General features: G+C 40.6%; 1 protein-coding gene across 5 annotated transcripts in view; it reads left to right on the top strand.

The window, feature by feature from the left end:
• NPHP1 (nephrocystin 1) overlaps positions 1-24,537 on the top strand; it is a 66,929-nt gene that overhangs the window by 7,424 nt on the left and 34,968 nt on the right. For 4 of the 5 annotated variants that reach the window (XM_065929823.1, XM_065929825.1, XM_065929826.1 and 1 more), the window contains 9 exons: positions 420-480; positions 1,487-1,611; positions 8,475-8,694; positions 9,019-9,120; positions 12,407-12,507; positions 12,832-12,874; positions 13,983-14,070; positions 15,875-15,969; positions 16,066-16,194. In XM_065929823.1, the coding sequence (XP_065785895.1) occupies positions 420-480; positions 1,487-1,611; positions 8,475-8,694; positions 9,019-9,120; positions 12,407-12,507; positions 12,832-12,874; positions 13,983-14,070; positions 15,875-15,969; positions 16,066-16,194 (964 nt within the window). The remainder of the gene's footprint in view (positions 1-419; positions 481-1,486; positions 1,612-8,474; positions 8,695-9,018; positions 9,121-12,406; positions 12,508-12,831; positions 12,875-13,982; positions 14,071-15,874; positions 15,970-16,065; positions 16,195-24,537) is intronic. The other variant, XM_065929824.1, reaches the window with a different exon arrangement.

Below are 24,537 nucleotides of genomic sequence, written 5' to 3'. Positions count from 1 at the left end.
GTTGAATTTTATCAAATGCTTCTTGTGCATTTGTTGAGATGATCACATGGCTTTTTTCTCTTCTTTCTTTGCTGTGGCGTATCTAATTGTCTTCTGGGCTGAATCCTGGGTTTATAGAATTTTAGAACTACGGAAGCGTTTAAAAGTCCAGTGCTTTCCTTATTTTAGAATTAGGAAACTGAAGCCTGGAGTCACTTAAGTCTTCTGAGTTTTGGTTATCATACTTCATACCTTAGATTTGCTATGAGGATCACCCAAGCTAATGAGTGGAAAGGCACTTACATATGAATTTTTAAACATCATTCATGCAATAGAAATAGCCTTGCCTGCTTAAAGACTGAATATATGATTTTATAAAATGGCTTTTTTGGTTATGACAATTAAAAAATCAATATTTTTCTTTCTTTTTGAAAATTTAGATGTATCCAATTAAAACAGGCAATAGATGAAAATAAAAATGCTCTTCAAAAATTAAAAAAAGTAAGTATTACAGTTGATCACATTATTTTTTTGAAAGAAAAAAATCTGTTTCTACCTGAATATTTTATTAAGTGGGAGTTCCCACCTGCTAGAGTGGGTAGGTTCCCGGGTTCATGTAAGTGCTGAAGTGTGAACCAGGGCCCCAGATACTGATTAAGTTCACCTGTGATGAGCTCACCCAGCACTGAGGACTCGGAAGAACTTGGAAGAAGCTATTTTTATTATTGCATTGTGTACATTTTCTGTTTTACAGTTTAGAATTGTTTTCACTTTAATCACACTGTGGGGAAGCAGATAATCTGGCCCAAAGGTACGAGGTAGAGAAGCTTCCTGAGTCACACAGCAGTGCTGAGATCGGTGACTCTGCAGAAATGGGGGGAACTAGAATTTTCTCTTGGCAATTCCATCAGGATTTCCTCTTTTAATATGAGGCTGAACTTCAGCGAAGTGTTCAGGGCCAGAGACTCGGAGAGCACTCAGGGTAGAAGGCGTGTAAAAGTCATCTCCCTACCTGTGTGTGAATCTGCTTTGCTGCATTTGAGACAAGCGCTTTCTAAGTATCTCTTTCGAATTTCTCCAGTGATGAAAAACTGTGGTTCAGGAGACTGACTGACCCTAAATTGGAAAACCTAACTACTAGGGCTTGCAAAGGTGAAGCAGTTTTCCCAGGGTCTCACTGCCAGTAAGTGACAGAACTTGGACTTGGCACCTGTCTTTTTAACCCCAAAGCCTGTCCTCTGTCTGGAACCTGTCCCTTACTGACTGTAGAGGGTCTGCAATACCTAGCAACAAAACAAAACAAAAAAAATTGGAGGTATGACTTTATTATGCCATTTGATTCACATTCCAGCATAATCTGCATTTCCTTATTTATCTAAGATAGGCGTAGTCTCATATTGATCTTTGCTTTGTCTTGTGTCACCTACTAGAGTTTTTTTTCTATTACAAGAAGTGTAATAAAAAATTAATTTTTTTTTTAGTGAAGTAGACTTATATTCTCTCATAGGCTGATGAACCTGCACCTGTGGGAAATTATTATCAGAAGAAAGAAGAGGAGCACAATCTTTTGGATAAGCTTACCCACCAACTGCAGGAGCTTGCTGTGTCCATAAGCAGAGAAAATGGCACTGGGTATGCACCTTCCTTTCTTCCTTTCAAATATTATATCACCAGCAGTTTAGATGTTTTATTCAAAATAAAGTCATATATAGATGAAAACTGTAACAGTATTATCTGTCAACAGTTACTTATTGTATATAGGAGAAAGTGTGAGCTTCCTGGAGAGATATAAAGAAGTAGAAGCCATAATCTCTCAAGTAATTCATGAGCTAGTTGGGGAAGCAAAACAGAGATGTGAAAAGCTCAATAAACAGACGTTAGAAAATAAGGGCCATGCCTTTAATGTCAGGGTCGATGTGTAAAAACAAAATTATCTGAATTATCTATTTGCTTATTTCCTCCTTTTATAAATATTTTTTTAAAAATGGAAGCAGAAACATGCATTCTTTTCCTAATGGAGTGGCTGTTAGTAATAGGCTTTGTAAAGTGGAAAGAAAACTTGACGGTGTAAACAAACCCAGTTCATAGGGAGATAAAAAGGGAAAAGTCAACTATGTAGACTCTTGAAATGCTGTTCCCATACTTTTGCACTGTATTCTCGGGGAAAAAACACTAAAGAATATATTATTAGAAGGTTTCTAGAATTTCCATCGATCTCCAGTACTGAGAATGACAAAGTGGCTGGTATTGGACTTAACCTTCCTACCAAAAAAACGCTGTAGAATCTGGACAAAATATACAAAATGGCTGTCTGAACTCACTGAACATCAACTGAGCAGGGCTGATGTCCTTAATACAGAGAGACACAAGAGGTGACTCCTGTATTCACCCAGACCGTCTCCCTGGCCATAGTTTATGGGCTGTGTGTGATGCAGGAAGGTAGATCGCAGACAGGGAGCAGCAGTCTCTCTGGGCTCCAGAGATCAAGTTCTGGAGTTGCTGGGACCTAGTGGCCCAGTGGTTAAGACTTTACCTTCCAGTGCAGGGAGCTGAGATCCCACATGTCTTGGGGCCAAAAGCCCAAAACATAAAACATAAACAGTATTGTAACAGTTTCAATAAAGACTTTAAAAATGATCCACATAAAAAAAGAAAAGGTCTTAAAATTTCTGGAGTTGCTGAGGCTACTGGGACATGTGGGGAGAGGGAAGAGACTTGCAGAGAGACAACTCCAGAAATCTGAGGGGACTCCTGGGTTACACAGAGCTTGATTCCAGAAGGCCTGGTAGAAAGCACCTGCTGGAGACTGAGAGCTTAAAAGATTCTGGAGGTCACAGAATCCTGGAAAAATGTTGGGATTTATACACAGCTAGAGTAGAGAGACCTTGGTGAATGCTTCATGCGTCTGGCTAGAGAGCATGTAAGACCCATGTCTAGGAGTAAGGAATACACTATAATATTCAGAACTGTGATCCTGGATACAGACAAAACTGAAGGAAATCTTTCCCAACAAAACCTAAAACCAGACCTTAACATAAAAAGATAACAGGACAAAATTCACTACTCTTTAGAGGATGACAACATAATCCAGAGTCTCTAAATATATCATCCACAATGTGCAATAATTATTAAAAATAATGACTAGAAGTGCAAAAAAAGTAGGGGAAAATAAATAATAGATAATTAAGCAGTAACAGTAAATAAAAACAGACCCAGATCTGAACTAGATAGTAGAGTAATGTGACTGGGATTTCTAAACAATATGATTAATATGTTAAAGAAAATAGAAGAAAAGATGGATGAAATTTAAAAAAAAGAATATTTTAAGAGAATTCAAATGTAGAAAATAATCAAATGATCATTCTACAACTGCAAAATATAATATCTGATAGAATAACGGCTGAGAACTTTCTAAGTCTGATTCAATATATAGCTTCAAAAAGGTGGAAAATGTCTTATAATAAAGAGAAAAAATAATCAGTGGAAGCCTGGGTGACCCAGATGTGAAAATTAGCACACCAGAACTATCAAAGATCTATTTTCAATGTGTTGAGGAATTTGTTGGAGAGATAGGCAGATTGGTTGATTAGAGAGGATCTTAAGCAGAGAAATGAAAACTAATACAGACCAAAATGAAAACTCTGAAGCTAAAAAACACAGTATGTAAAATTTTTTTTTAAATTGGTGGTTTGATGGATAACGATATAGTAGAGGAAAAGATTAGCAGACCCAAACTCTGAGCAGTGAAAACCTTCCAAACTCGCGCACAAAAAGAAAAAAAGAATGCAAAGAACAGAACAGAAGCGTGGTTTAGGGCATGGTCAGAAGTTACAACCTGTGTGTAACTGAATTCCCAGAAGCCGAGGGGAGAGAAAATGGAGCACAGGGAATATTTAAGTGAAATTGTAATTGAGGTTTTAAAAAGTTATTGATTCAGTGATCCAAGAACTTCAGAAAACCCCAAAGAATAAATATACAGTAACTACACATAGGTGCGTTAGTTGAACTGCTGAAAACTAAACATAATGGAAAAATCACAAAAGCAGCCAGGGAAGTAAACATGTACAGGCAGACAATTCAAATTAAAATTGATATCTTGTTAGAAAAAAATACAGGTCAGAGGATAATGCGGGGACATCATAAAAGAATTGAAAGGAAAAAAGATCTGTCAATCCAGAATTCTGTATAGAGCAAAAGTATCTTTTAGAAATTAAAGTGGAATGAAGACATTTTCCCAGGGACGGAGGAGCCTGGTGGACTGCTGTCTGTGGGGTCACACAGAGTCGGACATGACTAAAGTGACTTAGCAGCAGCAGAAGACGTTTTCAGAGAAAGAACAGCTGAGGAAATCTGTCAGACAATAACTGAGGAATTTGCTATAGGAAGTCCTTCAGGCTAGAAGGAAATAATCCCACATGAAAACTTGGATCTGCAAAAAGGAATAAAAAGCCCTGGTATGTGGGTAAACAGAAAAGACTGTTTTTCTTCTCTAAATGTCTTTTTAAGAAACACTTGATTGTGTAAAGCAAAATATACATTTGAGAATTTATAATACACAGTCAGTTTTCATTATTTGCAGTACTTATACCCCACAAAATTGCTGCAGACCCTGAATAGTGAATACTACACTGTAGCTTCTAGGAGAAGCTAGGTTCCTACTGAAGCAGTGAACAAAATGCTTTTTGTCAACTGAGTAATATACATCCTTGTTTTTTGTGTGTTTCTGTGTAAAGATACCTTATTTAATGTATGTTACTGTTCATTAATATTGAACTCCACCAACAGCCCTGTGATTTATGCCTGAAGAAGTCTAATAGTAACACACTAATTTTCTCCATTAGGCACATCACAGCTTTCTTCTGGTTGGGACCACTACATAACATTTCAGCACTGTATTTGGGGGCCATTTAAGATAGCATAAATGGGTTGCAAGTAGAAGATTGGAAAAAGATATTCCATATTTACCCTAGCCAAAACAAGGGTGATGCAGTTACAGTAATATCGGGGGAAATAGACTTTAAGGTCAAAGCTAATTTAATAGATTAAGACATTTTATAGTAATAAAAGGACCAATTCAATAGGAAGAAATTATCCTTAATGTGTAGGCACCTAATAGGCGCTTTACAACATATAAAGCAAAAATTTCTAGTACTACAGGGAAGCTGACAATATAATCCACAAATCTTAACCATCTAATTAAAATGTATTTGTAGAACACTGTATCCCACTAGGTAATACGCATCTCTTCCAAGTGCATATATAACATTAACCAAAATGAATCATAATGGACCATACAGCAATTATCAACAAATGTCAGAGGATTGAAATCATGCAGCAATTTTGGTGACTTGGAATTACATTAAAACTCAATGACAATCCAAAACTAATACAATGGTGAATGTCAATTATATCCCAGTTAAAGAAAAAAATAAACTCAAATGACAGAGAAATAAAAAAAAAATCTCCAAATGTTTGCAAATTAAATCACATACTTCTGGGACTTCCCTGGTAGCTCAGTGGTTAAGAATCTGCCGGGCAGCACAGGGGATGTGGGATTAATTCCTGGTCGGGGAACTAAGATTTCCTATGTAACTACTGAGCCCACATGCTCCAGAGCCCATGTGCCTCAACAAAAGGTCCCGTATAGCATGATGTGCCTAAACATAAGACCCAATGCAGCCAAATAAATAAATAATTAAAAAAGAATCACACACTTCTATGTAACCTAAAGATCAAAGAAAATATTACAGTGGAAAACTAAATATTTTGAATGATAATAAAAATGCAGTTGTGGGCTACAGCTAAAGCAGTGCTTAGAGGGAAATTTATGGCTTTAAATGCAACATTTTTAGAAAAGAAAAGTTGAAAATCATCTACTAAAGTTTCCAACTGAAGAAGCCAGAAAAAGAACAGCAAATTAAACCCAAGGAAAATAGAAATAAGGAAATAATAAAAATAAGAGAGAAAACTGAATAATAAACTGACATATAGTAGATAAAATCAATAGACCAAAAGTTAGTTCTTTAGAAAAAGTAATTAAATGAGTAAATTCCTAGCAAGACTGGTCAAGAAAAGAGAAAGAGGGAAAACACTAGCAAAAAACAAGGATGAAAACTAACCACTCAGAGCCTACAGAAATTTAAGATACTGTGAAGATGCTCTGAAAAACTTTATGCCAATAAATTTGAAAATACAGATGAAATAAGTTCCTTGAAAAATAAAATGTACTCAAATTGACAAGATGAATAGAAAATCTTAATAATCCTACCAAAAGATCTACTAAAGAAGTTGAATGTATAATTAAAACCCTTTCCACAGAATAAATCCTCAGGTTGTTTCACTAACACAAATATCTGCAACAATTGAGTAAGACAGTACCAGTATTATGAAATCTTCCCAGAGAACAGAAAAAGAAACATTTCCAAATCATTTTATGAGCATTATGAAAAGTGAAAGTGTTAGTCGCTCAGTTGTGTCCAACTCTTTGTGACCACTTGGACAGTAGCCCGTCAGACTTCTCTGTCCATGGGATTTCCCAGGCAAGAATACTGGAGTGGGTAGCTATTCCCTTCTCCAGGGGATCTTCCTGACCCGGGCATCGAATCTGGGTCCCCCGCATCACAGGCAGACTCTTTATTGTCTGAGCCACTAGGGAAGCTCAATATCAAGACATGATAAAAATATTATAAATAGAAGGCCTAATGAACAAATGCACAAACGCAATATAAGATGCTAGCAAATAAAATCCAGGGCACATAAAAGTGACAGTCCATCATGACTAAGTGGGATTTATTCTAGAATGCAAGATTAATTTAATATTTATTATTACTTCTTTGACTGTGACGGGTCTTGGTTACAGCACTCAGGGAGCTTTGATCTTCCTTGTGCTATGCTCTCAGCTGCAGCTTGTGGTATCTATTAATAGTTCCCCCAACTGGGATCAAACCTTGGCACCCTGCATTGGGAACACCCCAGTGGATCACCAAGGAAGTCCCTGCAAGATTAGATTAACATTGAAAAAATCAGTAATTGAAATTTACTGTATTAGCATAATAAAGAAGAGTCATTTGGCTAGCTTTATGGTTAGCAATCTCTATTTGCATCATAGTATTGTTAGCTGTTCTGTCCTGTCCATTGTGTCTGTCTTGTCCAGACTCTCTGAGACCCCATGAAGTGTAGCCCACCAGGCTTCTCTGTCCATGGAATTCTCCAGGCAAGAATACTGGAGTGGTTGCCATACCCTCCTCCAAGGGATCTTCCTGACCCAGGGATTGAACCTAAGTCTCTTATGTCTCCTGCACTGGCAAGTGGGTTCTTTACCACTAGCGCCACCTGGGAAGCACTATCCTTTTCTACTTCGCCCAAAGCTCCAGGATTCCATTCGCCACCGATATACAGAGAAGTTGAACTTCAGGCTTCCTTAGTTTATACTATTTCATGCCTCACTTTTAATAACCCTCTTTGTGTTTAGCCTTTCTACCAGTCTCCATGGAGTGTGATCATCTTTCTCAGAGCAGGTCCGATCACACCCTTCCCTGCCTTCATTTCTAGGGAACACCTTAAAAATGTAGCTCACACACGCTGCGTTTTGCTCCTCTGTTTTCCACCTCATCTATTGCTCATTCTTCCCAGACCTCTTCCTACCATTCATGAGCTACTAGAGGTTCCTTCTTTTCCAGCCTTCTTCCTCCACTCCTTTCCCCACCTTTTTTACCACCCCCCTTTACCTGATTAATTCCAACTCATCTATCAAGTCCTAATTCTAAGCCTTTCCTGATCCCCACCGTGCAGTGTAGGTTAGGTGCCTATCTTGTGTGTTTCCCTGGTATGCTGTATTTACCTCTACTGCAGCATCTGTTGAACTATACTGTAAGTATCTGTCTGCTAGATTGCCTCATTGTTCTCCCGGAGAACAGGGAATTGTCTGCTTTACCTTTGTTTCTACTGTGTCTGACATGGAAACTGACAGGTAACATCATGATCATCGTCACTGCCAACTTTTATTGAGAACTTGCTGTGGTCAGACACTGTCCAAGTTTGTAACTCCTCTAATCTTCGTGAGGACCTTATGAGGCAGGTTCTGTTATTATCTCTACTTTACCAATGAGAAATGAAGAGTCTAAAAGAAATGTACCCAAGACCAATCAACGAAGAGGAGATAGAACCAGAATTTCATCTCAGAATCCATGCTCTAACCACTGTGCAATAACACTCAAGCAGCATTTGCTGAATGGATGAATCCAGGACTTAAGTTCAAGTCTCCTGGCCTCCAGACCAGCACTTGCTCCACCACATCAACCCACTCCTCAGATACTTTACCTCCTCCATTACTATCAGGTCATGTATTCTTTGCTAGATGGTAAAAACTGTTAGTTGTACTTTCCCTTTATGTTTCTTTTTAATTTGCCTGTTATAAATATGGGCCAGTTCTTCTGTTATACTTGTTCTGTTCTTCTGCGTTATTTCTAGTGATCCTCATCAATTACTTTTTCCAGAACTGGGGCACTTACTGAAAGAGAGGAAGAGGAGAATTCTGCTGAAGAAGATGAAGAAGACGACGAAGAAGAGAGCGCAGAAAGTGGGGGCGAGGATGAAGAAACAGAAGAGGAAGAGGAAGAGAAACAGGAAGGCGAATCTCACCCAGAGGCCACAAGTGGAGAGTACATTGCTCTTGGAGATTTTATGGCTCAGCAAGTGGGAGACCTCACATTTAAAGTAAGTAGAAACAAACTGGAAGCAAACCTAAGGATAAATTTGCATACCTAACAGAGTAAGAGAACTCTACCTATATATCTGGATTAGAAATTCCTGATATTAACTTTTTAAAGACTCAGTCTGTTTAAATAAAATAAGGGATAATTATGATTTACAAACAGTAGTTGTAAAATTCTTTTATCAAAGTTACCTGGTAGTAAAACGGTAAGAAAAAAAAAGAGTAGATGCTCCTCTGGTTTTGAAAATACAATAGTTTTAATATTGATAATTCTGAGCTTAGGGGTAAATTCTAATTAAAATGTTTTACTTTTATTTTGCCTTAAGAAAGGGGAAATTCTTTGTATAATCAAAAAAAACTCTGATGGTTGGTGGATGGCTAAGAACGCCAAAGGAAACAAAGGCCTTATTCCAAAAACCTACCTGGAGGTTAGTCTTTTTTGTTTATTCTTTCCTTTTTCTCCTTTAAGACTTTTTTTTTTTCATTTATAATAAAACACTAAGTTGTATTCTTTGATCAGTTGGCTAGTGAATGACTTAAGATATAGAATTTGCTTCAATTTTAGAGGATCAGAGCATGGGAAAAATTTGGGGCTTCCCTGATGGTTCAGCGGTAAAAGAATCTGCCTGCCAATGCAGAAGACATGGGTTTGATCCTTGGGTTGGGAATATTCCCTGAAGAAGGAAATGGCAACCCACTCCATTGTTCTTTCCTGGGAAATCCCATGGACAGAGGAACCTAGCAGGCTACAGTCCACAGGGTCACAAAGAGTCGCACACGACTTGGTGACTAAACAGTAGTTATAGTGGTCTGCTCTTATGTCGGTGAGCTGTAGCATGGACAGAGGAGCCTGGCGGGCTACAGTCCGTGGGGTCACACAGCGTGGGACAGGACTGCGTGACTGAACAGTCATCACAGTGACCCGCTCATATGCAGGTGAGCTCCCGAATACTGAGTGACTGAGCAGGAATCATAGTGACCCGCTCATATGCAGGGGAGCTCCAGGATACTGAGTGACCGAGCAGGAATCATAGTGACCTGCTCTTGTGCAGGGGAGCTCCAGCATGTCGTCACACAGTGAAGATACACTGTGGGTTCGTGTTGATCATAAAAATGAATAGACATTTATTTTTTGTTGTGAAAGAAAACTGCAGTTAACTTTTCTTACCTTCCACAAATACATGATCCTTTCTAAGATGTGAACATAGTGTATGTGCATGTTGATTGCCTAGTTCTTTCATATTTCATAATATGGCATGGTCATTTGCTGTCCCATATATATAGATCAGTGCTGTTCAATACAAGTATAATGCAAACCACAAATGTAATTTAAAATTTTCTAGTAACCACACTGAGATGTCTTGTTTTTCCTCATACCACTTCTGGCACTAGCTGTGTGGGTTTTTTTTTTTTTTGACACCAGATACATGTTGTTTTTCACACTGTTTTTTTGAAGCCAGCCAAGTATCCAACAATGCAGTTCACTTCTGGCACCAACTCCTGGACTTAGCACAGACCCCACGAGATAAGGGTGCAGTCCTGTAAGACTGCCCCACTTTGGGGGCTTCCCTGATCATCCAGTGGTTAAGAGTCTGCCTACCAATGCAGGGGATGCAGGTTCAAGCTATGCCTCAACTTATATTTAAGTTATATATAACTTATATGTAAAGTATACCACAACTACTTAACCCACACTTATGAACCTGAAAACCGAATCTACAGAGTGCCCATGCTCTGCAATGAGAGAACCCACCCCAGTGAGAAGCCCACACACTGCAAGTAGAGATTAGCCCCCGCTCACAGTGAAGATTCAGCATAGCCAAAATTCAGTCAGTCAGTGAATCAACCAGTAAATAAAATATTTTAAAAGTTGCTTGGACAGAAGAGCCTGGCAGGCCACAGTTGACAAGGTCGCAGAGAGACGCAGCTGAGCAGAGCAGCAGCAACAGTCTACAGCTCGAAGTGACATTGCATGGAGGCTGGGGTTAACTTCCATTAGAGCTGAAGACCTCCCAAACTGCGGCCTAACTAAGGCAGACGCACGTTTCTCTTGCATGTGGAGGAAGTGTGGAGATGGGCAGTCAAGCGATGGCAAGGCCCTACCTCGTATTTTACTCGGGGCTTCCTTGGTGGCTCAGTGGTAAAGAATCCACCTGTCAGTGCAGAAGACACAGGTTCGATCCCTGGGTCGGGAAGATCCCCTGGAGAAGGAAATGGCCACTCACTGTGTCCATGGGATTTTCTTACCTGGAAATCCCGTGGACAGAGGAGCCTGGCGGGCTACAGTCCATAGCATTGCAAAAGAGTCTGACATCACAGCGATTAAACAACAGAAGCAATATTTTACTCTGTGGTTAGATGCCATCAGCTGTCTCTAGGGTTGTTATCTCTTTAGGTTGGCAGCTATATCTTTTAACAATTCCAAGCAGAGAAAGAGGAAGTGAGGAAGAAGTCAAAAGGCAAGAGCTGCAGTCTTTTATAGAAGGTTTCCTGAAAGTTACACAAAAAGCTTCCATTTATATCTCCTGGACCAGCATTTAGTTTCTTGACAACACCTAGCTGTGAGGAGGGCTTGGAAAATGTAGTTTTCTTAGGTTGCGTGCATGCTCAGTTATGTCCGAATCTTTGCAACTCCATGGACTGTAACCTATCAAGCTCCCCGTCTGTGGGACCTTCCAGGCAAGGATACTGGAGTGGGTTGCCATTTCCTTCTCCAGGGGATCTTTCCGACCCAGGGATCAAACCCACGTCTCTCCTGCATTGGCAAGAGGATTCTTTACCACTGAGCCACCGGGGAAGCCCCTTTTAGCTTGACTCATTGCTATAATCAGGGACTCTTGGAAAAGAAGAACCTGAGTTGTGATCAGTCTGCACATAACCTTGTCCCATTATTCCCTTTAAATAAATTCCTAGATGCTCATTGCTGCTGCAAAGGGTTTACACCTTGGTATATTGATAGAACTTGCCATTTTGCAAATTAGGAAAGTTATTCTTATTTGGACTCCCATCCCCAGCAGCTGAGAATATTTGTTTGTCTGCACACTTGCCATTGATGGCTGTCATCAGTCTTTTTGCCAAAGTGATGACCAAAAATAAAATGGGCTCATTATTGTTTTTTACTTGCATTTATTGTATTGCTAGTGAGGTTGAGTGTCATTTCACTTGCTTTATTTATTTCTATTTCTATTTATTCTTTGAAATTTGCCTTTTTAATTCATTTTTCAAAGGGATTTTTGAAAATTGTATTGCTATAGCAGTGTTTTTGTATTATCTTATAATAAGGATATTAAGCCTTGGAAACTTGAGGCAGATATCGTCTTTGTTGACTTTCAACCAGATTTACCTCTACGTAGTTAAATCTGTCAGTGTTCCATTTATGATTTTTGGTTTTGCTCTCATGAGTGGAAAGGATTCCCCCATCTCAAGATTATTTTCTTCTAACACTTCTGTAGTTCTTTTATTTATATCTTTTCTTCTTTTTTTACATTTGAATCAGTTCCATCTGGCACTTATGTTAATTAAACTTGTTCTGTACCTTTATCCTCGTACTTTTTTTCAAATAATGACATCATTATTTGAGCTTTTATCCACTGATTTTTGATATGTCTGTCATATACTAAATCCCTACCTACACTCAGATCTTTCTGAAAGTACATTTATTGGTTGATTTTCCCATTAGGTAAAAGGCACTTCATATTTCACATTATTTTTCAGCCCTATAATAAAGAAGAAGGCCAAGAATCAAGTGAAGAAGGCAGTGAAGAAGATACAGAGGTAGGGGATGAAGCAGCAGAAGGCGCAGAAGTCAAGCAAAGGTAAAATGGTGTGAGGGGACATAAAAGCAGGTTCATGAAATGTGTTATTTGTTTATCTTTACTATTATAAATAATGGAAGAATTTCTTGAAATGGAAACAACTTATAGTCTGGGAGCTTTTCTCATTACCATTTGCTTAAAGGTCATTACAACTTTAACTTTGTGGTTACTTTTAGCATGTGATATTATTCTTAGTTTCATGTAGCAGTGTTAGATTGTCAGAAGATACAATGATATACTTTGTTCTTTGATTACTGAAGTTCTCTGACTGAGTGAACAGGCATAAACTTTCCGAGCACTCACCTAGCTACTCTGTCTCCCTAGAACCGATTCTCACTGGAGTGCTGTCCGGAAAGCCATCTCAGAGGTTGGTATCTCCTGTCTTATTAATGGGGCTTCCCTGGTGGCTCAGTGCTTATCTGCCTGCAATGCAGGAGACGTATGTTCTATCCCTGGGTTGGGATGATCCTCTGGAGAAGGGCATGGCAACCCACTCCAGTATTCTTGCCTGGAGAACCCCATGGACAGAGGAGCCTGGCAGACTATAGTCCATGGGGTCACAAAGAGTTGGACACGATCGAGCGACTAACACTTGCACTTTTCACTTCATCTTATTAATAACGCCTCATTTTGTTACCTAATAGTTCTGATAAGAGTTCAGATTCAAAACAACTTTAAATGAAAGCGTTGGATCTTAAGTGGGTACAGGGCCCGGAATGCACAGAACATTAATACACACCTCTAGTTTAGTAAGTCTGTACTCTGAGTAACATTTCCCATTAAGTCTTTTCTGTTCAGAAGAGTAGATTTGAGGGCTTATAAATGTCCCACCTTGATTCTGCTTGAATTTTCTATCATTTGGGTAAAGACAATTGTTAATTTTAGTTTTGTAGCATTAAAAAATTCCAAAAAGCTCAAAAAAGTAAGAAACCACCCATAATCCTGTCATTTAAAAAGTTACATAATGAAATGAAACCCCACTCCTTCCATAAGTAATCACCACTAACCGTTTAGTAAGTATATCCTTTCTGGGATTTTTACTTTATTTATTATTTATGGACATGGGTGCACGTGTATGTATGTTATATATACACACACACACACACACACACACACACACAAAGCCATTCATTCTTCAGTGCACATCAGTTCATGGTATCAGCTCATCTGTGACTTGGCACACTCCTTTGTGGGGCTGGACAGGCCATTTTGACAGGGACCACGCAGAAGCAGCCGGTCTAAAGCACAGAGCTCGGCTCCCAGAGCACTGCATGGGGCTTAGATCTTTGGGAAAGGCCAGGTATCAGCGATGGCATCGTCTCATAATTGGGGGTTAAACTGCTGTATTCTTCCACCAAAGTCTGGACATTTGTATTTTTGTTTTGGGAGTTGTAGTTGCTATAGTGATAGAGTATTCTAGAGGTGAGAAAACCTGAATGAAAGCAAGCAAGTCAATTTTGTTTTACTCTCTTCAGCAGATAAACACTGTTGATGTGTTGACCACGATGGGAGCTGTTCCTGCAGGGTTCAGGCCTTCCACCCTCTTCCAGCTCCTGGAGGAAGGTACAGGTGTCCATCAAACAGACAGACTGAGTGAAGCCGTCATGGTTTACATCTAACTTTTCTGGCACAGCCAGAGAAGGTTGTTGCTAAAGATGTTGGATCTCACATCTCTTGGATGCTCATCTTGCCCCTCATCTTGCCTGTGACAGGGGGAGGGAGCCCTGATCCTATCAGAAGCCAACCCCCCTTTCATTTATTTCAGAAGCAGGACTCGCAGTGAGCACCCCTCTCCTGTATCTGCTGCCTGCTCTCCCCTCCCCCACCGGCTCCTTGCCTCAGCAGTAGTCCCGGCACCACCTCTATGAACCAGCGCTGCTCAGCCCTATCCCACTCTGGCTGAAGCCTCCCTTTCTCTGCTTTTCTTCACATCAAGACTTTCCCCAAGAGTTATCTCTATTCACTGTTTCTGTTTTCTTACTCATTCTTGGATTGCCCTGTATTTGGCACCATTTGTTCATAAGCTCGTTTTATTTTATTTTTAAATATTTATTCATTTATTTGGCTATATCAGATCTTAGTTGCAGCATGCAGGATCTTTAATCTTCATTACAATATTCAAGATCTTTTTAGTTTTGACACGTGAGGCGTTCAGTAGCAGCATGCAGGGTCTAGTTCCCTGACCAGGGATTGAATGCAGAATGCCCACGCTGGGAATTTGGAGTCTTAGCTCATTTTAAAGAGCAGCGATTTTGGGGAGAGGCTCACCTGTATTCCCTGAGTTGTTATCTATGCTGGGACTGCTTTGAGGCTCCTCTGTTGGAAGGCTCTTCTCTGTGCCCCCCAAACACCCACCTCCTCCTCATGCTTCTATCTCAGGGTAAAACGCCACCTTCCCAGAGACACCTTCCTTATAGGTTCTCCTACTCTCATCCATGTCAGTATCCTTTATAGGTCTAAGTCAGCTTATAATTATTTTATCTAGTCTTTTGTCTACCTATTTTTCTTAATTATTTTCGCCCACTGAGCTGTAAGCTCATGGGGGCAGGGGACATGTTTCTCTGATTCACCTTTGTGTTTCCAGTTCCTAGCATAGCAGATTTGTTGTTGTTGTTCGGTTACTAAGTCATGTCTGACTCTGCAATCCCCTGGACTACAGCCCGCCAAGGGTCTCCTGTCCTTCACCATCTCCTGGAATTTGCTCAGATTCATGTCCATTGAGTCGGTGATGCCATCCAACCATCTCATCCTCTGTCACTCCCTTCTCTTGCCTTCAATCTTTCCCAGCATTAGGGTCTTTTTCAGTGAATCAGCTCTTTGTGTCAGGTGGCCAATGTATTGGGGCTTCAGCTTCAGCATCAGTTCTTCAGTGAATATTCAGGGTTGATTTCGTTTAGGATGGACTGGTTTGATCTCCTTGCCGTTAAGGGACTGTCTGAGGAATAGATTTTGTACTAAGTATTCATGACTAAATTATGGAAAAACAGCATTAAAATACTTTTATGTAAAGAAGTAAAATTAATGATGACACCCTTTTTCTAGAATGTCCAAAATGTGGTTACAGATTTTCTGCATTTTACAAAAATATTTGAATGGGTCATCTTCATCACGGGGCATGTTACTGGCCTGACAGTCTTAAGGTCTTTCCTGAAGCTGCTTTAAGGTCAGCTCTTATGTGCTTCCATCTTGACGTTTCTTCCTGTTCTTATCTCTGTTGGTATGTCTGTCTTAGGAAGCAAGTTTCTAGCAAACAGCATGCATGGTATTTTTGATGTGTTTCCTAAGTTTGTACCGTAACATCATGGATTTGGGGTTTTGAATTTCATTCATTCTTTGTAAGAATATAAAGGAAAAATTATTTTTGCAGGGAATCAATTTCGAGCAAGTTACTTCTTACAGCCAGAGCTCACAGCTTCCCAGCTGGCCTTCAGAGATCTAATGTGGGATGCAAAAACCGGCTCTGTAAGTATGGTTACTCTTTACAAAAGGTGCTCGGAAAGTGAGTTTGTCTCATAAGTCATAAGGGCAGACCTTCCTCGTAACTGATTGCTCTTGCAGATCAGGTCAAGACCGAGCCGTGTTTCCTTGATTCTGACTCTCTGGAGCTGCAGGGTGATTCCTCTTCCAGGGGTGAGCATCCAAGTTCTGAGCAGACACGTGCGCCTCTGTCTGTTTGACGGGAGTGAGGTAAGCTTGCTGGGGAGTCTGACTAGTTCCCGCCACATGCATTTTTTAAATTTAATTTTTATTTTTTTTAACACCAAAAGCATTGTATAGTGGGACGTAGCTGATTAGCAGTGTTGTGACAGTTTCAGATGAGCAGTGAGGGGACTCAGCCTTGCTTACACATGTACCCGTTCTCCTCCACACCCCCCCACCACATGTTAAATGCATGCTGCATAGGATCTGTCCGTCTCTTTCTTTCTCTCATCTCTATGTGTGTGTATAAGTACCTAGATAAAATAATGTGTAGAGTTAGTGTTAGTCACTCAGTTGTGTCTGACTCTTTGCAACCTCATGGACTATAGCCCACCAGGCTCCTCTGTCCATGGGATTTCCCAGGCAAGAATATTAGAGTGGGTTGCCGTTGCTTTCTCCAGGGGATCTTCTCAACCCAGGAATCAGACCCAGGTCTCCTGCACTGTAAGCAGATTCTTTACCATCTGAGCTACCGGGGAAGCCCCAAATAATGTATGGTAGCATGCAAACAGCAAGGGTTCTGATGACACAGGTTTATAAACTCCAGACTCTTTCACTGGCTAAATGTATGACATTTATATATCACAGTTAGCTCCCGTGAGCCGTAGATTTTTCACTTATAAAAAGGTACTGATGCCTACCTCCTAGTGCTATATGCAGTTCACGTTTTCAGTATAGAGTACTGCATTTTGAAACATTTCTTTGTTTACTTATGGCTGTGCTGGATTTCTGTTGCTGCATGTGGGCTTTAGTTGCGGCCAGTGGGGGCTGCTCTCTAGTTGTGGTGTGCAGGCTTCTCCTCGCGGTGGCTTCTCTTGCTGCAGAGCGTGGGCTCTAGAGCCCGAGGGCTTCGGTCGTCATGGCCCTCTGGCTGAGCTGCTCTGCAGCACATAGAATCTTCTGGAGCCCGGGTGAAATTCACATCCCCTGTAGTGGAAGGTGGATTCTTAACCACTGACCACCGGGCAAGTCTGAGTATTGCATTTTTGACAGGTGTACACACCTATGTAACCAACATTCCAGTCAACCTGTGGAGCATACCATCACCTGACAAAGTTTCCCTGTGTTCTTTTCCACCCCCTTCCTCTCTAATGCCTAAGAGAAGATTTTCCACCCAGTACCAACCAAGGAATTTGAATGACTCTTAGTTAATTGATTTGTTTAGGAGATACAGCTAAAACAGTGCTGAGATGAAAATTTATGACTTTAACTGAATATACTAGGCAAGAAGAGAGATTTTAAATCAGTGATCTAAGCTCAAACTCAAGAGTCTAGAAAAGGAAGAGTGAGTGAAACCTGAAGAAAGTAGAATGGAGGAACTAATAAAGAGCAGAAACTAATGAAACAGAAAGCAAAACAGAAAGTCCGAAAAGGCAAAGTTTATTCTTTAAAAAGATTAATAAAATTGACAGATGCCTAGTGAGACTGATCAAGAAATTTTAAAAAGAGAGACTTCCCTGCTGGACCATTGGTTAAGGCTTCACCTTCCAATGTGGGGGCAGAGGTTTGATCCCTAGACAGGGAACCAGGATGCCACATGCCTCAGTGGGACCAAAAATAAATAAATAAATAATTTTTAAAAATAAATTTTGAAAAGAGAGAAATAAAGAAAACAAATGATTGTTGCTAAAACTCAGCCTCTGTTCACTGGTGCCAAACAGAAACACAGAGACAGAGTTTTGGGTGAAGTAGAAAAAAGTAGCTTTTATTGCTTTGCCAGGCAAAGCGCCCCACAGCTGGCGAAGGCCCTCAAAACTGTGTATCCCACCCTGGAGGCGAGGTAGTGAAGAGGGGCAGTGAGAAGTCTTACAGTGTGTAGGGGGCGCGGCGTGGCCAGCGCGTGGACTCCTACCCGCCAGACTCCTCGGTCCATGGGGTTCTCCAGGCAAGAATACTGAAGCAGGTTGCCGTGCCCTCCTCCAGGGGATCCTACCCACCCAGGGATCGAACCCATGTCCCTGTGTCTCCTGCTTTGGCAGCGGGCTCTTTACCACTGGTGCCACCTGGGAAGCCCGAAAGAGGAGAAGGGGTATTACAGAAAACTTTATGGCAGTAAATTTGGTAACACTGATAAACAGATAAGTTCTTCAAAAACCATAATTTAACGAAACTGACCTGAGAGGAACTAGAACAATTTGAGTAACCCCTGTTAAAGATATTGAAACTGAAATTAAAACTCTTCCAGTTGAGAAAACTCCAGACCCCAGATGGTTTCACTGGTGGTTTCAGCTGAACATTTAAGGAAGAAGTAATACCACTAGTACACAAACCCTTCCAGAGAACAGATGAAGAGGGAATGCTTCCCATCTTGTTTCATGAGGCCAGGAAAAACATGCTACCAAAATAAGACAAGACTTTACAAAAAAGAAAAACTACAAGACCAGTACTCCTCATGAATATAATGAACTAAAATCCTAAGCAAAATATGAGTGAACTGAACCTGACTGATGATTATCCAGCTCAAATCTATACCACTCTTAACTTATCTGCTTCTCTGTTGACATTAGTTAGCATTGTTAGCATGCAGCTCTCCCTTGAAGTACAGGCGCACGTGTGTGCTGAATCATGGGAGACTCTTGGCAACCCCAAGGACTGCACCCTGCCAGGCTTTTCTGTCCATGGGATTTTCCAGGCAAGAATACTGGAATGGGTTGCCATATCCTACTCTGGGGGTCTTCCCAGCCCAGGGACTGAACGTGCGTCTCTTCCACTTCCTGCCTTGGCAGGAAGATTCTTAACCACTGCGCCACCTGGGAAGATAAAAAAGGACAATATAGCATGATTAATCGGGATTATTCCAGGAATTCAAAGGTACCCTCCTGTGTAGCCAGTATTTAACATTTGAGAATAGATCATTGTAATTTGCCATATTAACATATCTAAAGAAGAAAAAAAACCATGTGATCACTCAATAGACACAGAAAAAGCATTTGACAAATATTAACACCCATTTGTGATTCTTTAAAAAGTTCTCATCAAATTAAGAACAGAAGGGAAATTCAGGTTGGTAAAGGGCAATAGTTCAGTTCAGTTGCTCAGTTTTGTCCGACTCTTTGTGACCCCAAGGACTGCAGCACGCCAGGCCTCCCTATCCATCACCAACTCCCAGAGCTTCCTCAAACTCATGTCCATCAAGTCAGTGATGCCATCCAACCATCTCATCCTATGTCGTCACCTTATCCTCCCGCCTTCAATCTTTCCCAGCATCTAGGTCTTTTGAAATAAGTCAGTTCTTCGCATGAGGTGGCCAAAGTATTGGAGTTTCAGCTTCAACATCAGTCCTTCCAATGAATACCCAGGACTGATCTCCTTTAGGATGGACTGGTTGGATCTCCTTGCAGTCCAAGGGACTTTCAAGAGTCTTTTTCAACACCACAGTTCAAAAGCATCAATTCTTTGTTGCTCAGCTTTCTTCACAGTCCAGCTCTCAAATCCATACATGACCACTGGAAAAACCATAGCTTTGACTAGACGGACTTCGTTGGCAAAGTAATGTCTCTGCTTTTTAATATGCTGTCTAGGTTGGTCATAGCTTTTCTTCCAAGGAGTAAGTGTCTTTTAATTTCATGGTTGCAGTCACCATCTGCTGTGATTTTGGAGCCTAATAAAGTCTGTCACTGTTTCCCCATCTATCTGCCATGAAGTGATGGGAGCGGATGCCATGATCTTAGTTTTCTGAATGTTGAGTTTTAAGCCAACATTTTCACTCTCCTTTTTAACTTTCATCAAGATGTTTTTTAGTTCTTCTTCACTTTCTGCCATAAGAGTTGTGCCATCTGTGTATCTGAGGTTATTGATATTTCTCCTGGCAGTCTTGATTCCAGCTTGTGCTTCATCAGACCAGCATTTCTCATGATGTACTCTGCATATAAGTTAAATAGGCAGGGTGACAGTATACAGCCTTTCCAAATCAGATTTGGAACCAGTCTGTTGTTCCATGTCCAGTTCTAACTGTTGCTTCTTGACCTGCATACAGATTTTTCAGGAGGCAGGTAAAGTAGTCTGGTACTCCCATCTCTTTCAGAATTTTCCACAGTTTGTTGTGATCCACCCAGTCGAAGGCTTTGGCATAGTCAATAAAGCAAAAGTAGATGTTTTTCTGGAACTCTCTTGGTTTTTCGATGATCCAGCAGATGTTGGCAATTTGATCTCTGGTTCCTCTCCCTTTTCTAAATCTAGCATTAACATCTGGAAGTTCACCGTTCATGTTCTGTGGGAACCTGGCTTGGAGAATTTTGAGCATTACTTTACTAGCATGTGAGATGAGTGCAACTGTGCGGTAGTTTGAGCATTCTTTGGCATTGCCTTTCTTTGGGATTGGAATGAAAACTGACCTTTTCCAGTCCTGTGGCCACTGCTGAGTTTTCCCAATGTGCTGGCGTATTGAGTGCAGCACTTTCACAGCATCATCTTTCAGGATTTGAAATAGCTCAACTAGAATTCCATCACCTCCACTAGCTTTGTTCATAGTGATGCTTTCTAAGGCCCACTTGACTTCGCTTTCCAGGATGTCTGGCTCTAGGAGAGTGATCATACCATCATGGTTATCTGGGTCGTGAAGATTTTTTTTTGTATAGTTCTTCTGTATATTCTTGACACCTCTTCTTAACATCTTCTGCTTCTGTTAGGTCCCTACCATTTCTGTTGTTTATTGTGCCCATCTTTGCATGAAATATTCTCTTGGTATCTCTACTTTTCTTAAAGAGATCTCTAGTCTTTCCCATTCTATTGTTTTCCTCTATTTCTTTTCACTGATCACTGAGGAAGGCTTTCTTATCTCTCCTTGCTATTCTTTGGAACTCTGCATTCAGATGGGTATATCTTTCCTTTTCTCCTTTGCATTTCGCTTCTTTTCTTTTCTCAGCTATTTGTAAGGCCTCCTCAGACACCCATTTTGCCTTTTTGCATTTCTTTTTCTTGGGGATGGTCTTGATCCCTGCCTCCTGTGCAATGTCATGAACCTCCATCCATAGTTCTTCAGGCTCTCTGTCTATCAGATCTAATCCCTTGAATCTATTTGTCGCTTCCACTGTAATCGTAAGGGATTTGATTTAGGTCATACCTGAATGGTCTAGTGGTTTTCCCTACTTTCTTCAAGTTAAGTCTGAACTTGGCAATAAGGAGTTCATGATCTAAGCCACAGTCAGCTCCTGGTCTTGTTTTTGCTGACTGTATAGAGCTTCTCCATCTTCGGCTGCAAAGAATATAATCAGTCTGATTTTGATGTTGACCGTCTGGTGATGTCCATGTGTAGAGTCTTCTCTTGTGTTGTTGGAAGAGGGTGTTTGCTATGACCAGTGTGTTCTGTTGGCAGAACTCTATTAGCCTTTGTCCTGCTTCATTCTGTACTCCAAGGCCAAATTTGCCTGTTACTCCAGGTATCTCTTGACTTCCTACTTTTGAATTCCAGTCCCCTATAATGAAAAGGACATCTTTTTTGGGTGTTAGTTCTGGAAGGTCTTGTAGGTCTTTGTAGAACCGTTCAACTTCAGGTTCTTTGGCATTAGTGGTTGGGGCATAGACTTGGATTACTCTGATATTGAATGATTTGCCTTGGAAACGAACACAGATCATTCTGTCATTTTTGAGATTGCGTCCAAGTACTGCATTTTGGACTCTTTTCTTGACTATGATGGCTACTCCATTTGTTCTAAGGGATTCTTGCCCACAGTAGTAGATATAATGGTCATCTGAATTGAAGGGCAACAAGAGAAAACTAAAGCAAAGCTAGTATCACTGTACTTAACGTAAGATACTGAACACTATCCACTACGGTCAGTAACGATTCAAAGTTACCTAAGAAATAAGAAGATAACTAGGGTTTTTTTATATTGACAAAAGACTTGAGCAGGCACTTAAAAAAAGAAATATGACAGACCAACAGGCATATAAAAAGTTCCTGAGCACATAATATGTCATCTGTGAAATGCAAATGAAAACCAGAGTGAAAGAGATACAACTATAGACTAAGAGACCACCTTAAACATAATCATACAGGCAGGTTAAAAGTTGAAGAGTAGAGAAAGATACACCATTCAAAAGATTTTATTATCAGACAAAGTATACTTCAGGACAAGGAACATTATTGGGAATAAAGTGATACATTACATGATAGGAAGATGTAACAGTCCTCAATGTGTATACACCCAACATCAGAGCTTCAAAATACATGCAGTAGAAATGGATAGAACTGAAGGGAGAAATGGACAAAGCCACACTTATAATTATAATATTTAATACTCCTCTCTACAATACTGTAGAACAAGCAGACAGAAGATTAGTAAGATTATAAAACAACAGGATAGCACCATGAACAAACTGGATCTAATTAACGTTTGTGAAACACTTCACCCCCCAATTGCATTCTTTTTAGTGAATATGGAACATTCACCAAAATAGATGGTCCTGAACAGATTTTAAAATCATGCAGTGTAGGATTTTGATCACAGGGAGTTGAAATAGAAACCAAAAACAGAAAGAGAACAGGAAAAAGTCCTTGGAAATTATGCAACAGATTTCTAAATAATCAACGAGTTAAGAAAAGCATTGCTTAGAGGGAAGTTTGTCACACTAGAAAAGGAGTCTCACTTCCATAATCTGAACTCTTGAGGGGGTGATGCTTGCTGTGAGATCTGAGGGGTGAATAGGCCGTAAGGAGATGGGGAGTGTGTACTGAGTGAACAAGGAGCGCAGGCAGGGCCTTGAGAGGAAAGGATGTGGGAAGGGGCGCTGGTGTGGCTGAGCAGAAGGAGCGAGGAAGTGCAGGGTGGGATGAGGTGGGGGTGCCGTGTGAGACCGTGTAAGCTGCGAGCTTTTGTCTTTGTCCTAAGAACAGGAAAACTGTTGGAAGAGAGTGACATGACTTAGACGTACATCTGAGGGTGATTTCTGCCTCCTCCCTGGAGGTAGATTAGAGGGGTGGCCAGAGGGACCCGAGTAGACCATTTGGAAGCTTTGTCACAATGTGGTGGTCAAAGGGCAGCAAGTGTCCACGCCTCCAAGAAAATGAAATCTGAAATCTGGAGCCGTTTTGCCTGGAATTAAACCCAGGCTCCACCAGCTGAATGTGGGATGCGAACCAAATGACTCTGCCTTGCTCTCTCTGGTGTACCTTGCTTAGGGTCAGTGTGGAGATGAAACAAGTTAATGGGAGTAAAGCACTTAAAGCTAGACATCGTGTGAAGGTAAATGCTAAGCTAGTGGAGGTGATGAAATTCCAGCTGAGCTATTTCAAATCCTAGAAGATGACGCTGTTAAAGTGTTGCATTCAATATGTCAGCAAATTTGGAAAACTCAGCAGTGTCCACAGGACTAGAAAAGGTCAGTTTTCATTCCATTCCCAAAGAAGGGCAATACTGAAGAATGTTCAGACTACCGCAGAATTGTGTTTATTTCATATGCTAGCAAGGTTATGCTCAAAGTCCTTCAAGGTAGGCTTCAGCAGTACATGAATCAAGAACTTCCAGATGTACAAACTGGATTTAGAAAAGGCAGAGGAGCCACAGATCAAATTGCCAACATTTGTTGGATCATAGAGAAAGCAAGGGGATTCCAGAAAAACATCTGCTTCATTGACTATGCTAAAGCCTTTGACTATGTGGATCACAACAAACTGTGGAAAATTCTTAAAGAGATGAGAGTACAAGACCATCTTGCCTATCCTGAGAAACCTGTGTGCAGATCAACAAGCATCAGTTAGAACTGGACATGGAATAGCAGACGGGTTCCAAGTCAGGAAAGGAGTGTGTCAGGGCTGTATACTGTCACCCTGCTTATTTAACTTGTATGCAGAGTACATCATGAGAAACGCTGGGCTGGAAGAAGCACAAGCTGGAATCAAGATTACCGGGAGAAATATCAATAACCTCAGATATACATATGATATCACTCTAAAGGCAGAAAGTGAAGAGGAACTAAAGAGCTCTTGATGGAGGTGAAAGAGGAGGGTGAAAAAACTGGCTTAAAGCTCAACATTTAAAAAACTAAGATCATGGCATCTGGTCCCATTACTTCATGGCAAATAGAAGGAGAAAAAGTGGAAGCAGTGTCAGATCTCATTTTCTTGGGCTCCAAAATCACGGCAGACAGTGACTGCAGTCATGAAATTAAGACGCTTGCTCCTTGGAAGAAAACCTATGACAAACCTAGGCAGCATATCGAAAAACAGAGGCATCACTTTGCTGACAATGGTCTGTTTAGTCAAAGCTGTGGTTTTTCCAGTAGCTATGTATGGGTGTGAGAGTTGGACTATAAAGAAAGCTGAACGCCAAAGAACTGATGCTTTTGAACTGTTGTGTTGGAGAAGACTCTTGAGAGTCCCTTGGACTGCAA

The sequence above is a fragment of the Muntiacus reevesi genome, chromosome 3 (genome assembly GCF_963930625.1).
Source record: "Muntiacus reevesi chromosome 3, mMunRee1.1, whole genome shotgun sequence".
NCBI lineage: Eukaryota > Metazoa > Chordata > Mammalia > Artiodactyla > Cervidae > Muntiacus > Muntiacus reevesi.
This window is presented reverse-complemented; position numbering and strand designations above follow the sequence as displayed.